At 40.2% G+C, this 15,784-nt stretch overlaps 4 protein-coding genes across 4 annotated transcripts; 2 read left to right on the top strand and 2 right to left on the bottom strand.

Annotated features, from left to right (window-relative positions):
* Positions 1–3,680: 3,680 nt before the first annotated feature.
* PCOAH_00046230 (AP2 family) lies at positions 3,681–6,113 on the top strand (the record flags this gene model as incomplete). The annotated part of the gene is made up of 2 exons (XM_020061407.1): positions 3,681–3,726; positions 3,871–6,113. 2 exons carry the CDS (start codon positions 3,681–3,683, stop codon positions 6,111–6,113), a joined length of 2,289 nt encoding a protein of 762 aa, XP_019916130.1.
* A 1,608-nt stretch (positions 6,114–7,721) lies between these two features.
* Positions 7,722–9,173, bottom strand: PCOAH_00046220 (Uncharacterized protein; the record flags this gene model as incomplete). The annotated part of the gene is made up of 1 exon (XM_020061406.1): positions 7,722–9,173. One exon carries the CDS (start codon positions 9,171–9,173, stop codon positions 7,722–7,724), a length of 1,452 nt encoding a protein of 483 aa, XP_019916065.1.
* Positions 9,174–10,485: 1,312 nt separating this feature from the next.
* PCOAH_00046210 (3'-5' exonuclease domain containing protein) lies at positions 10,486–13,758 on the bottom strand (the record flags this gene model as incomplete). Its single annotated transcript, XM_020061405.1, has 1 exon — positions 10,486–13,758. One exon carries the CDS (start codon positions 13,756–13,758, stop codon positions 10,486–10,488), a length of 3,273 nt encoding a protein of 1,090 aa, XP_019916620.1.
* A 1,201-nt stretch (positions 13,759–14,959) lies between these two features.
* Positions 14,960–15,499, top strand: PCOAH_00046200 (Uncharacterized protein; the record flags this gene model as incomplete). Its single annotated transcript, XM_020061404.1, has 2 exons — positions 14,960–15,450; positions 15,490–15,499. The coding sequence occupies 2 exons, from the start codon at positions 14,960–14,962 to the stop codon at positions 15,497–15,499; spliced, it is 501 nt and encodes a 166-aa protein (XP_019916691.1).
* Between the last annotated feature and the right edge of the window lie 285 nt (positions 15,500–15,784).

Raw genomic sequence — 15,784 nt, 5'->3', positions numbered from 1 at the left:
TACCAAATGCGCGATCGTTTATTTGAGATGCAGTTGGTAAGGTAGCGATAGGCTAAGCAAATAATTGCGTTTGTAGTAGCATATTCTGTGAGGAATTAACTTTTCGCCCAATCACATATTACATTTTATTGCACCCCCCCCTTTACCTGCTCACAAGGTGTATTAGAGTTCCCTCATCCGTAGTGTACATATTGCCTGTTCGAGCAGTTCTATGTGTGCCGAGGCATTCTCTCGTGGAATGAACGAACGCGACTGTTAGATACACGCATGTATGAATCTACGCGTTTATGCCTGTTTACCTCTGCGTTTTACTGCATATTTTACTATATGAGTACACTTCATAAAGCGCCTGTGCGAGAGTACCAATGCACATTTGCACCATTACCAATAAGTGCTCATGTATAATAGGTAAGCACATACTCGTAGCTGCTTCAACGTAACTGCATTACTACCCCTAGAATCTTTTTTGTGTCTTTGCACAGAATAGAGGTGGGAGGGGGTTGTTTACTTCTAGCGCAAAGCCCTGCCCTTTTTTTTTTTTTTTTTTTGCATTTATATATAAATATATATGTGTACACCCCATTTATACACGTGCCTGTACTTTCGTACTAATTCTTCGCGACCACGTATTCCGCACATGCGCACATCGTCTCAGTTATGTTCTTTCGCCTTCTTGTTAGCATTAGCACAAGAATATCGAGGTTGGCTTTTTTTTTTTTTTTTTTTTTTTTCTACGTTATAATTTTTTTTACGCCTCTTACAATTTTTAGTAATATTTCTTTTAGCCAGTTTTTACTACCTTTGCATTAGTGTTACGCTGTGTTAACCTTCTCCATTTTGGAACGTATCAAAGTGAGTCATTTTTTCTTTTTTTTCATTTTTCTTTTTTCTTTTTTCCTTTTAGCATCTTCATGAGAATTGTGTACATGCTAAATATAAAGAATTGATGTTACACAGGGGGGGTACATTTTTCACGGTGGAATCGTTATAGATAATTTTTGGCAAATTTTCGTATGTCCCCTCGAACTATAAGCTTTTTTTATGCGTCATTTATTTTGTTCTAATGTGCATGGAGGCAACTCTATAGTAGCCGCTGGGAAAAAGTTCGCGCAGGCACGTATGCATGAGGATATGTGTTATGTGTGCTTTTTATATGTGTGTGTGGGCGGTACAAAATTGTAGTAGTTAAATGACACGCCTATAAGGGGGAAAATCATATGTATACTTTACCCCCGCAGAAGTACGTTCAAAAAAAGTGTATATCTTTGTAGAAACGAGTAGGTGTAATCTTTCACTTTGCGAAGCATTACATTTTGGTGTTGGCGCTCTGCTAAATTTTTTACACTTTTTTTTTTTTTTTTTTTTTTTTTCTTTCACGTGAGCGTTATTTATTTATTCATTTTTATAAGTGTATACCTACATACACGTTGCAACATTTTTCTGCATAATTGTATTAATGTATATAACGTGTACGTTCACGCGCATTTGCGTGAATTTCACATTTTTCTTGTCCCCCCTTCTATCACCCTCCCAATTGTGCGGCTAATCTTAGTGTATTTTGTGTATTTTGTGTATTTTCCCGAGCTGCCGATAATTAAATAATTGCCCCACGTGCCACGTGTGCATCTACGCGACATTACACGAGAGTGTGCCTGCGTGATTCGCCTACCTATACACATGTATACACCGCAGAGCATCTCCAAGCTGTACACTTTTGTGCATAGTTACCTCCGCGCCGGTACGCACGAATGGGTATACATATGCAGAGGGATGTAGGCAAAGGTACATATGTGCATAACAAAATGTACATATTTTTTTTTTTTTTTTTTTTTTTTTTTTTCGCCCCTTGCCTGTTACCCCTATTTTTTGTGATGTGTTCATCACATATATCACTAATTCTGCTTCTTTTTTTTTCACACCTTTTCTTTATCGTTCCTTCTGATGTATTTTATTTTTTTTCACAGTTTGTTTTTTTTTTGAAGCGACTTTGCGATTGTACGTTGGGATAATTGGCATTGCTATTTCCATTTTAGCATCATCACACTATTATTATAATTATTTATTTTTTTTTTTTTTTCCCTTTTTGGTACACGCCTCTTCACTAATTTATTACCACTTTTTACTAATTCTTTTACTAATTTATTTCCACCTTAGTACCATTTCTGCATTTCCCTATCGCTTGTGTGTTACTTCTTTACCAATTCGCTGCTACATCGCCTTCACCCTTTCTATTACTTATTTTCCCCGTTTTTTCATCCTACCCACTGTAGGATAACCTATCCCCCCCGTGCCGACCAATTCACACCTTTAACTCTACGCATGCGTACGTAACACTTACACGTAGGTGGCTGCACGTGTGGATACGTTTACTAATGCATCCGTGTATAAGTCCATTAGTACACCCGTTCATACTTTTTCACGTGACACACCCTTTCACGCGCAACCAAAGCATTACCATTCCTTTTTTTTAAGCGTTCAAAAAAAAAAAAAAAGAAAAAACGGAAAGCGGCGACTGCGGTTATTTGGATCGATCGTGTAACCCTCATTAGTAGTAGTGTTTTTTTTTTTTTTTTTTTTTTTTTTTTATATATATTTTATATTTTTTATATTTTTTATTTATTATTTATTATTTCTTACGTTCTGCGCGCGAACCTTTGAACGTTTCACCATTTTTATAGTACTTACCATTTTTAACACTATTATTATTTTTCCCATTTTCGCCATTTCCATCACTTATACTATTTTACTATTCTACTATTTTGCTATTTTATTTTTTCCACTTTCGGCCCTGCTCCCCCTGCAGCAGACCTATTAATAGCCCCTTTTAAATTAACTACCTTTTTCTTTTATGGTTTGTTTTTTTTTCTTTTTTTTTACACAAAGTCTGGGCCAGCTCACATGTTTGTAAGAATACATGCACGTGTTAAGTATGTGCATTCACGTGCGAACGCGCCCTGTGCCAATTGTTGATTTGTGCACCTTGTACAGGCAGTAGTGTAAACACATATATAAAATGTATACATAGATATATATGTGTATGTCTTCAGGCCTTGTGAGTGATTACATGCGTTTGCCTTCTACACCTGATACTGTGTTACTCCCCTTTGTTTTTTGTTCCTTCGCAACTGGGTGGATCTTTTCTTTTTTTTTTTTTTTTTTTTTTTTTATTATGAACTTACTAGGCTCACCTAACGGGGGGATATTAGTAACTGCCTAGACACGAGTTTACGAAGCAACGACTCTCCGACGTTGTTATCTGGGGAGAGGGTCACTGGATAAAAAAACACATTTCGCTCGTTTGTATGCATGTACGTTTGTCTATACATAGACATGTATACATAGATCTGCAGGACTCACAGTTCTACAGGTGCCCTTGTCGTGGCATTTTTGTGCACACCTGTACTTGCATGTCAAGAGCGCCACGAAGAAATATCAAGTTTCCCTCCAGTTGGGTTATTCTCCCCGTGTCGTAATCCCTTCAAGGTGGAAACTAATTCGTGTTTTTTTTTCTTTTTTTGCAACCTGTTTGCCATCTTCGCGCTTTGTCTAACAATCTACCCACTTTGTATGCACTCCCCGCTCCGCCTTGCACGTGTCTACTTGGTTGTAGTTCCGTGTGACGCCATACGCATATGTGTAATTATACAAAAAAGATCATATATTAATAACCCACAGTGATCATGATAAATTACGAAGAGAACGCAGACGCCAATGGGAGTAAGAAAGGTAAGGGTACCAATGTGCAGTTACACCAAGTACAACCCATTCGTATCTGAACGGGTAGATGTGTCTTCTGGGATGACCACCAGAAGAGCTTCTTTAGTTGTATCCATCATACTTGATGTTGCTTCTTTTTCCCCCTTTTTGTAGAAATCCCTGCCAATGTCGCAACAGAAAATGGGGTACACGAAAAAGGAATAGATGAGAACGAACCCGAATCGTACGTAGCAAATGGAGACAACACCAAAAATAAAGGCGTCTGGTATAATGCCAGAACGAAGTGCTGGCTAGCTTGCGTTAAAGGAAGTGGCAGACACCTTCGTGTTTTTTCTGTGAAGAAACATGGATTTAAGACAGCCAGAATGCTTGCCCTTGAGTGTAAAAATTCAACCGTCATTAATTTGAACCCCCTAGCGAAGGGGGCCGCAAAGGGGGAAACCAACGGGAAAGTCAACGCGCAAGCCAACGGAGAAGCTAACGGAGGGACTAGCCAAGCTGGCCACGCCCCGAGTGGGAACGTAAACGGTGTGGAATCCACTCTGCCCCAAAGCAATGGTGTATACGCGAAACTTAAAAATGAGCCGAGGAACTACGGCAGAGGAAGAACCAGAACATACAGCTACAATGAAGCAGGTGGAACACATCACGCAAAACTTGAGGCACAGGAGTCCATGGATATAGGAAGTTTAGCTACCATAAATAGCGAAAATGCCAGTGCAGTTACAAATGCTAGTATTAGCGCAAGTGCAAGTGCAAACGGAGCGGAAGAAGGACCCGAACGAAGAAGACGTTACAACACAAGAAGGGGGAGTAATAAATCCCTGGAAGAGTTAAATAAAAAAGAGGGAAAAAATGAGAAAAACGAGGATGATACTTCTTTTTACAAAGCGAGCAACAATTCCAGTGTTAGTCCAGCCACCTCCAGAGGATACAATATGAGAGGGAATTATAATAACAAGGGAAATTTGAACCTAAAAGGGAGCAGCGTCACGAAGGGAAGCAATTCCAATAATATGAAGCGCAATAGCAGCACCTCGAAAGGGTATGGCGGAAGCCCCAAGGGAGGAAGTAACAACCTCAGAGGAGCAACCCCATCGAAGGTCTCCCAGGGTAGAAATAGTACCACCAGGGGGGCAGGAACCAACGGCATTTCCAAAGGGCAACAGCCCAACGGAAACAGCTTTCATAACACGGAAGGTTCAAGTTATACTGTGACCAGACGGAGCAGCCGTAACTACAATGCCACAACGGATAAGTGCAACAGCAGCAGCTTAACGGTTGATGAGGTGAACAGTTACAAAGAAAAGGGGAACCACTCAGTGCAGACACAAAATGGGAAGCGACAAAGTGAGACCCTTGTGGAGACCCTAGACGGTTACGAAGGGGATAATAGAAAGAGGAAAAAAACCACAAAGGATAAATTCAGTTATCTGGTTAGGAAAGACAATGGTGGGGATAGCAACGGTGGTGACCCCGCTGTTATGTCCACTTCGGCTTACCACGAGGGTAGTAACCACAATGACCACAATAATACAACCAGTCATGCCACGCAAAACACGCACAATACGCGCAACACACGTAGCACACGGAACAGCGGTGTTCAGGCTGCACAGTTGGCTCAGAAGGGGCAAAACGGGCAGGGTAAGAAAAACAGCCACGACGATTTCCAAAATGTCGGTAGCTTGAATACCCGCTCAAGCGCTACGCAGAACTACCAACATGGCACTCACAATGAGGGTTACAACAACGTTTACGATGGTAGCTATGATAGTGCCTACCATAGGGGCCAGCTGAACCAGCAAAACGCTTCAAACGGAAGCACCTACCATAAGACCCGCTCGAGCCACAACACACGATCCAGCAACAACACAGGAAACAGCAACAGCACCCGATCCAGTAACAACGCCTGTATCATAACGGATCAGGATTTTCAAGTTGATTCTCCGGAAGAGACCAACGAGAATTTCTACTTCATAAAGCCAATGAATTATGAATACAGTGATAACATCGTCTACAAAGAGCGAAGGAACAAAGGAACAAACAAGGAAAAAGAATATAACATTATTTTTTCAAACGACTGTTACTCGGATTATTGTAGCTATAGCCAGAACAAAGATGAATGTAAGGCAAACTTTATTGACCTCACAAGGGAAGCCTTGTCCTTAATTTTGCAGGATTTAAAAAAAAACGTTATCCCCAAAATACCCGTAGGGATAGAGAAAAGGGAAAGGTATATCAATTCCTTGCGGTTGTGTTTGAAAAGTGCCAAATTTACCAAGCACATTAACGAATTGGAACCCTACCTGGAGTTATTTAGCGAGTGTATAAAGAATAGTAAGCTTCCTAGTCACATGGATTTGAAGGACCAGCTGTTTTATCTGGACAAACTGTGAGGTGCGCCGTGGACCGGTCAAGCGGCAGACGTGGTCCTAGGAGCGGACGCGTTTTTGTTTTATTTTTTATTGTTTATTTTTTTCCATTTTTACCATTTTTACCATTTTTTCCAATTTTGCTATTTTTTTAGTTTTGTTTTTACTTCGATCGGCCTTTGCCCCCCCCAAGCGGGTAAAAGCGCCAGCTCCCCACCATGAGCATACACGTATATGCACATGTGTATATATTAAAACGTATATTGTTATTATACCCATTTTTTCCACATTTTTTTTTGACGTCTTTTCCCATTTTTTTCACTTTTTTCTTTCCCCCTCGCCCATTCACACATTTTTAAATTCAGTACCAAAGGGGAGGGCACATTTTTTAAAAGTGTTAAAATGCATGCACATGTGTGAAATGAGTTGTTTTTTTGATTACCCTCCCACGACATGTGCGTCTTCGTATGTCACGCGGAGTGTCCTTCATGCGAGATGCACCCCCCGTGCTTGTAGACAAAACGTCTAGTTATATAAATTTTAATTCCTACGTTTGTTTGCAAAATGCACACATTCTCCATTTGATGTATTTTCCTCAAGCGTTAAATATTTATCAATATTTTTGCAATTTTTTTTTTTTTATTTTGAAATTTAGCATTTTATACATGCGTTAGCCACCACGTCTACTTGTTCGTGGGTATCTCTCTCCCCCTCCCATTTATTTTACCCTATTTATTGTTACATACTGTTGTATCAGTTATTGAGGCTATTTTGCTGTAGCGTAGCTGTGCCAATGCTGCCTTTTTTATGACCACGTCTTTACTTTTTTTTTTTTTTTTTGACAAGTCTCAAATATAGAACTAAAAATGTTAGCTTAATTTAATTATTCATTCAAATGAACAAAATTACAACTTTTAATTGTGTAAGAAATTGTGAATGCAACGGGGAATGTGGGGAACTACGTCTCACGTGTCAGTGGCCTGGACGAAGAAGTGACTGACCTGTAGGCGGCCTCCTGCATGCACATGTGACTCCCCCTTTCGGTTGCTTTGTGGCGTAGTACGCCTTATAAACTGGGGAAGAAAAAAGGAGCAAAACGAAACAAACCAAGGAGTTGCCAACCGAAATGATCTAATGGTGGCTGCCCCTTACGTGAAAAGGAATACGGAACGGACAAAAAAAGCGACACAAAATTATGCACGTACATGTCTACTAGAGCTGCATGGCGGCAAGTATCGTTTGTGGAACGTATGGGGGGGCACATAGGCAGTAGTAAAGGGCATCGCATCAGCAGCAGCTCTGTAGTGGCATAAATGTTATTACCCTGGAGGGGACTACCCTAAATAGCGCAATGACAGAGTTCCCCTTTTTTTAAAAAAATTTAACAAAACACTATACCGCGGGAAAGGGAGAAAGGTAACCCCGAAACTAGCGGCGCACATAGAGGGTTGCTCCTTCCCAATTTAATTAATTCACATGGATTAGTACCTCTTTAAACGTCACACAGGGATGTTGTACATGTGCAGAGGTTCAGATGGTGTATAGATATGCACCGGAATGAGTATACACTATGTGGGGGTTATTTATTCCCATTCGGATGCTGTTCTAGTCCATTTTTCTCCTCCACCCGGGTCACCTCTTGGACGTCTCCGATATGAACATGTCGATGAACTTCTCCCTGTCGTAGTTACTAAATTCTGCGAGGTAGTCAAGGTCTAAATCGCTGGAGCAGGTACGCTTCTCAAAATCATCATTATGGTTTTTATTTACCTCTAAACCCAAGTAACAGTTTTTGTAAATTCTACGATTAGTCCCGTTCGTGTTATCGGCATGGCTACGCTCATTCGTGTCAGCATTGCATGCATTCATCCGATGTTCACGAGAAAAAGGATCAAGAATGGTTTCGCATTCCGCATTGCTAACACGATATTGGTTATCCCCATCCGTAGCTAAGTTCTTCATTATACAATTCTTTTTTAATTTTTGCAAAGAGCATTTCTTCCTTCGCATGTCGTATGTAGCGCTAGGCAAGTTGTCATAGTAGTAGGGCTTAAACACATAGTTGGAAATTCCCTCCCCAATTTTTTTATTACCATTTTGTATGAAGCATGTTGGGTTAACAAATGGGACCATGTGACTCTGTTCGGAATACCTCCTATTGTTATATACAAAATTGTTATCATTATGTGTTAGCAATTTATAAAATGCCGCACATGTAGAGATACGCTTTTTATACCTGAGTATGTTGCTCAGAATGTCTACACCCCGTTTAAGTGAAGAACTCATGCTGGCACTAATATTCACAGGGTCAGCATTGTAATATAAGTTGTTGCTTAACTTTCTGAATGCATAAAATAGTAACTTTAACTGTGCAATTTTAAAATTTTTTATTAAATTTATGAAATTTTTTTCCACAATATCTGCGTCTAGTTCTACGTAGTTGTCTCCATCTTCATCCACGCCTGTTACTCCCGCGGCGGATGGTATTTCCTTCATTCCCTTCCTCATAGACATTATTAAATTTTTTTCATTTTTTTTTAAAATTTCAATTTTGTTATCCAAAAGCTGTTTTTTTAATTCCTTCATTTGTAATGTTAGCCTTTCATTTTCTGCCAACAGAATTAATTGCTCCTGCCTAAATAATTTCAAATGGGAGTCCGTATACTTCAAAATTTCAGGATACCTATTCTTCTGGTGATGCATAACTCCAAACGCGTTAAGTACCAGCTGGTTGATGGCATTCTTTTTCAACTTATAATTGATACTGTTACTTTCTATTAGGTAGATGAATTTCTGTGCCGCTGATCCTTTCCGTAATGCTTTATATGTAATTTTCCTAGCTTCATTCAGTGGTATATAATTTATTTTCGTGTCCTTGTCTCTTTCTTCCAATAATTTCCTTAAGCTCTTTATTTCACTGTCCTTAATTAACAATTCCTTCTTCATCCTCTTCTTGTCTTCCTTCAACTTTTTGTAACTTTCATCATTGCTTAAGTCATGTTTCGAGCTGTTACTTATGTTCAGTGTTCTCATATCTGCTTCATTATCCCCAGGTCTTCCAATTTTCTCTGGAATGCTAGCCATTTTTTTTTTTTTTTTTTCTTAAAATTGTTCATATAAAATTGTTCAAAATGTATGTGTATTTGCGTTTTTATCTGACCTGTTCATAAAAAAAGGAAAAAAGAACAGTTTAGCTAGTCTGATTTCAGGGCAGGCAAATATGCGTTGCCCCTCCTTTTTTCGCACCAATAAGGGGAAAATCGTTTTTGCAAAAACTTCCTTTTTCACGCCTTTTAAAAGGGTGAAACATGGCATACACAATAAAATAAGTATTTTGCATGTGATGCCTTCCAACTTTTTTTGGTGGAAAAAAAAAAAAAAAATCAGACAAGTAAGACTTCACCAAATTGGGGCCATTTCTGCAGCTTTAAAATGCGAAGGAATTCGCAAAATGGGTGGACGGGAGTGGCGTATTCAAAACTGCGCACTACCGAATGGTGAGTGAATTTTCTGGGCTGCACATGCCACTGCATATTGCGTTTCAATTCGGGGGGGATTTTTTCATGCATCCTTTGTTCATTTGGTTAACTGGTCAACAGGGCAAATGCTAAATTATACTCTTTCAGACTCGCACTTCTGGGCGGTTGGACAAATGCGCCATGGTACCAGTGCATGCCTGCCTTTTTCCGTTGCACTGCAGTTAGCTGGACGATTGGCATACACCTCCGCATTTGTTCCTCCAAAAAGCGTTCACATTGAAACACAAAATAGCAGTCCCGCGTTTTAGACTTTCGTTCGTTTGTGTTCATTTGACGCGAACTATGCAACAAAACAAAACAAACAAAAAAAAAATGTTATTCTCGAATAAAATGAAAAAAAAGGAATTTTTCATGCGCCATTCTTTTATTTATAATGGGGCGGATAAAAGAAAAAAAAAAAAGAGGTAGTACCAAAGCGGAGACAATAAAAGATTACTAGCAAAAAACCTTGCACAAACACCTTTCAAACTTCCTGTTCACATGTTTAGGAGAACATATTGAAGAATTCATTACATGGGGATATTCCCAACAGTGTATCTCCCATGCAGGAGTGAACCTCGTTTTTTTTGTCATGCTAACAAATGATGCGTATTTTGAACCACCACAATGGAACGTTTCCCAGGGCTATTAACCGAAGTGTTCCTGAGTGTACGCACCACGGTGTTGGTAAGACGCCCGAATGAACAGGCAAACAAATACGCTTGCTAAGTGTGAGGACAAAAAAAGGCACAGAAGCCTCTTCACACTGCAACAAATTATACTTATCAAATTATGCTTTATGTTCTATGTTTTCTTCTTTTTTCCCATTCCTTTATGCCGTCTTTTCGCACCAGTTCAGCTTGGAACTGCTAGACCTATTAGCCATTCCACTTTTTGCTCATTGCGCTTAAAATATTTTTGGAGTACAGCCCCTTTTTGTTCTTTATGTTATACTGCTGGTTGTACGACTGGTGTTGTATTTGTTTAATTTTTTTTTGGCCAGAACTGTTGTTAGGAACGTCGTTGGGTAGTTTCCTTTTCGCACTTTTGTAAGTGGTCCTCTGCTTCTGCATTTGTGCTTCCTCTTCTTCCGTCTTCACATTTTCCTCCTTCTCATCAGGATGCTCATAAGATTTACACATTTTCTGGTTCTTTTCTTTGACGTAGCTAAGTAGGGACGACAGCAAAGCGTAGTTTTCATATTTTCCGTTTTTGCTGCCAGGGGTATTACTTTTCTTGCTGGCCTCTTCGTCACTTTCGTCGTTTCCAAAGAATGTTCTCTCCAGGGTGAAGGTCTGATCAGGGGAACTGATTGTGGGGTTTACTCCCTCTTCGCGCACCTCCTGTTCGTTACCGTGTCCTTCGTATTTGCTATGTGGAGCACAGCAAGGGTCATCATTAACGCCATCGCTATTTCCATCCCCATCACCACTGTAGTTATCATCATCGTTAGCGTCATCTTCACCACCGTCGGGAGGATGCACCTCAGGTTGGTCCCCCTCCGAAATGCTCTGAAAGTGCATCCTCGGCGGGACAATGAGGATTCCATTATGTTCGCCTGCCCCATCCACCCCCTCTCCACCTACACCCCTCTGTTCCTCCCCAACGAAGGCGTGCTGAACGAAATTCAATTCCTGTTCACTGCTGCAGTCACAAATGCTGGTTTTCTCATTTTCAGTAAAATTTCGATAAAATTGTGGATTCGTTTTTTTTTTCATATTCGATTTGATAATTATTTCAAATAGGGTCTCCAGATTTTCGGACATGTGATTAGACATGGGGATGATAATATTCTTCAGGCTCGATATCGAAGTAGGCATATTTAAAATAATGGAAATTATGGTGTGTATATTAATTATGCTGTCTGGAGATTCGTCATTCTTTTTGGCTAGTTTTCCTCTCCAGAGTAATATATTTTCTATTAAGGTATCACAACTGTTGGAGTTATAATTGGACGTTTTTATAATCGTCTTGATTTTTTCCTTTGTTTTTTCCACATCACATACGTCTTTTACTTTGTACTCCAGAAGGCACATTTTATTGCTTTCTCTGAATACTTTCCTGATAATTTCTTCTCCATATTTTTTTTCCTCTTCCGATGTGTCTTCGAATTTTATATTTTCAAAGTGTACGTAGACGTTGCTTGGGGGGGGCCCCTCTTGGTCGATCAGCCGTTGCAGTGTCTCCATCGCATCTACCGCGTCTAACGTGTTCATCGCATCCATCGTGTCTGTCTCACCTTGGCATCCTCCCTCCACGTGGTCGTCCCTCCGATATTGCGCAAATATGTAATTGAAATACAAATCCGTTTTGATGTACTCGAAGAGGTAGTACAGATAGTGGAAAGGCATCCTCAAATTATGGACGACGTCAGGAGATAACGGTCTCGTCAGAGCATTTAACCCATGCCCAGCAGAATTGACGCCAACGTGGAAGTAATTATTCACCAGATAATCCATAGAATTTCTCACGTTAAGAAAATCCGAACAAACAGAAATGTCGATAATGTTCACAAAGTAGATGGAGAAATCCTTCTGCATTACTGGTATGATATTTTTCGACTTGTATAAAATTTTCAGAATATTCGGATCTGTAGTTATATCGTTCAGCTCATGTATCTGCTCGAACATGTGCAGTGCATCAATGATGTAGTCACATTCTTCTGTTCCGATTAGAATTAAGGACGTGAACCCTCGGTAGGTGTTCTTATAATTTACCACAAGGGAGAGGGACACTTTACTACACTTTGCTTTAATAGTATTCACCATTTGGACTAATTCGTCTCCTGTGCTAATGATTTTGCACTCCTTCTCGGTTAGCTGCACCGGTTTGTGCAATTCTGCGGTTACCTTCACGAAGGGGGACACACTTTCATCACATTCGTGGTACCGATTGATCATGTCATTTATTTCGTAACTGTACGGATGACCCAGGTTGCTGAATTTCGGTCCATACTTGTTTATGTCCTTATCTAGCCTTTTTAGCATCTTCCAAAAGAAATACTCATCCGGGGGGGAGGTAAGCCGTTCTGGGGTTACCGTATGCTCTTCCATCGTGCTGCCTGGTGTGTCTCCCAACTTGTCCTCCTGAAATATCTCTCCGAATATATCTCCACTACTTATATGCTTTAGCTTATTGCCGTTAAAAAGTTCCCTGTAATGAAGAATTTTCTTCTTCTTCTGAATGTAGCTCTGCAGACACTCCACCGCTTCTACGAAGCCTCTCTCCAGATCAGTAAGTCTATTATGCTTCACAGTTAGACGGGGGATGAAGAAGGTAACATAATTGTTTATCAGGTGTAACCAGGCGTACTGTGTTCTTGTCGCTCTTCTCCTAAATGGGGAGAGACTATCTACCATTGGGGGGTTCCCTTCACTCTTCACCTTCCTCTTGAATAGCCTCCTTTTTTTACTACTTTTGCTCATTTCCTTTTTTGTTTTTTTTTCATTTGTCTTTTCTGTGGAACTCTCCTCCGATTCGCTCTGAACGTGCAAAATGTTCGACCGGAAAATTAGCTGGAAGGTGTTATCTCTTTCTTCCTCTTCTCCAGTGCATGAGTTCAAATTGCGCTCCTTACTCTTCGTATCATCCTGGTTACTACCAAGGTTGGTTATCCCCCCTGGATTATCATCCTCTTCCTCCTCTGAGTAACTATCTGTTGGTTTGTTTCCCCCCCTTTGGGAAGAATCAAACTCAGGGAGAAAATTCTCCTCAAGCTTGCTACTTTTACATTCCAACATTGAGGCCTCCTTATCCTTCACATGAAAGAATCGAAAGCAGTCCTTCGATCTGGTCATTATTTCATACAGCGTGTTCGATATGATATGATAATTATTAGCTAGCGTTAAGTGATCACCGTCCAGCTCACACATAAGCGCACTTTTTGTTTTTTCATTAGAGCTGTATAGTAACAAGTCGTGCACCGTTTTTAGTAAATCCCCCTGAACCTTTTTAATTCCCTCATCGTTGGACATAACATCTACTCTGCTTTCGTAGAGACAATTTGTGGAAAGTCTGTTTGTTTGTTTCACAATTTCCATAACATTTTTTAGTAACTGCTTTATTAAGTAGTCGTTCTCATCGTTGGGCAGTTCGACTTCCCCATCTTTTCCCCTCACCAGCTCTTCAATCCGTTTGCTGCAGTGCTCCATGAGCTGTGCGTGGTGGGGGAGTACTACCAGCTTATACGGTGGGGCATGTTACCTTCGCCTCACTCAACGGGGAGTAAAAAAAAATACGCGCACTCTTCACAGTAGGTATACCTACATATACATACATTCACGTGCGCATCAAACCCGCGGGGGTACTTTCATCGTTGCTTCCAAACGTTACGCCTGCCCGAATCTACAAAACAACAAACCATCATATACTGGCAGATTGGGCCCCCTCAGCAGCAAAAGAAAAATTCACGAAATATTCGTCAAAACGGCCGCAAACACGCCAGTAAATTTGTCCTTCACCTTTTGTATATGTACCTATACGTACATGGAAAATATGAACTTATTATACGTGGCCATGTTTTAAATTTTTGTCAAGCAAAATTGAAGTCAGCGTGGAAGCGGGGCGACGGTGACATGGGAACAGCTTTCAGTTTTCCATGAGAAAAAAAAAAAAAAAAAAAAATGCACCTCCATTTTGACAACAATTTTTCTAATGAAAACCTTCCTAAGTGGAATTCCCTTCAGTGTAATTTTTCTTGTTACATTTTTCACTTTTACAATTCCCATTGCTATAATTTTTTTTTTTTTTTTTTCTCATTCCGTGTTGCCTCTCCACAGTTGCCTCTGCAGTCGTCCGTTGACCGACATCCTTTGCGCGAATTTAGCAAAACGCCAATTCTTCATTTCACGCGAAGAGATGAACTCCCCCGTTTGGCCACACTACCGTCAACAGTGGAGCATTTCTTTGTAGCACCGATTTTATGCGTCCCCGTGCATGTGTACAATTCTGACTTGCCAGTCTGTCGCCACGCCTGCGAACGTGTAGAAACGTTTATGCTTGTCGTGGCGGTCTACACCAATACCTGTAGACATAATGTGAATTGTGTACTCATCCCCGCGGTTACCTATGCGATTTTCCCAAACCTGCGCATTCCCGCTGTAGCCGTTGTTCCATTTTACCCCCATAGCGCGGCTAAAACTGCAGACACCTCAGATTAGAGAAAAACAAATACAGGGGTATATTTTTACCTGTACTTGTGCCCATTCGTGGAGGTTGAAGATATAGCCACATGTGAAGTTGTTGCCCCCACAGATAGAGAATCAAACGACAGACCAACTGCGTGCACACACCCACTAGCAAAGCAGCTAGCCAAAATAATAACAAAAAAAAAAAAAAAAAAAAAAAAAAAATATGAACGGGGAAGAAAAAAACGATTTTTGTAAAGACGTGGCAATGAACCACGCAGAGGTGACAAAGGAAGAAAAGCACGCAGAGACCGTACCAGAAAATCTGACGTGTCTAATTTGCTATGATGACATAGACGAAAGTAACTACATCGAATATAAAACAAGCCAATTTAGTGAATGGCACCCAAGCATGTTCTGTCAGAGCTGTACAGGTATTTTAATACAAACCCAGTACCATAAATATATAAATAACGTGCAAAAGTCAGAGTGCCTGAGGGAACAAAAAAATTTACTTGAAATGGGACCTCCAATAAATGTAAAGGACAAAAACGGCTTTCCCTTCTCAGATGGAAAAGAAATTTATAGCCTTTGGTACTTTTGTGATAAAAAAATTCATTCGGCAAAATTGGATGGCAGCTTAGAAGGCGAGGAACGAATGAAATTGTGGAATGAGTTAAAAAATTTTCTTATAAAAGAGGACAAAACAGAGCAGGGGTGAGGGGAAAAACTCCATTCGCTTCCTTCTCCCTGTAGGATTATTTGAGATTACCTCACCGTTTCACGCATGGAAGCGGCAGCGTCGTTACACAAAAAAAGGGAAAAAAAAAAAAAAAAAAAAAAAAAAAAAAGGTGGTCTACATAAGTAGATCACACGATGACAACAAATGGATGGTCTGAGAAACCAACTAAATGGCACGTAGACAACAAATTCCGCACAGCCAGGGTAAACAAGAGGAAACTCTTTTTTTACGTTTTTTTTTTCTTTTGAAGGTCGCCATGGCAGCATTACCCACCTCGTGTCAGCACATGCGTGTAAATTTTTTTTCTC

Source organism: Plasmodium coatneyi, chromosome 12 (assembly GCF_001680005.1).
Source record: "Plasmodium coatneyi strain Hackeri chromosome 12, complete sequence".
Taxonomy (NCBI): Eukaryota; Apicomplexa; class Aconoidasida; order Haemosporida; family Plasmodiidae; genus Plasmodium; species Plasmodium coatneyi.
This window is presented reverse-complemented; position numbering and strand designations above follow the sequence as displayed.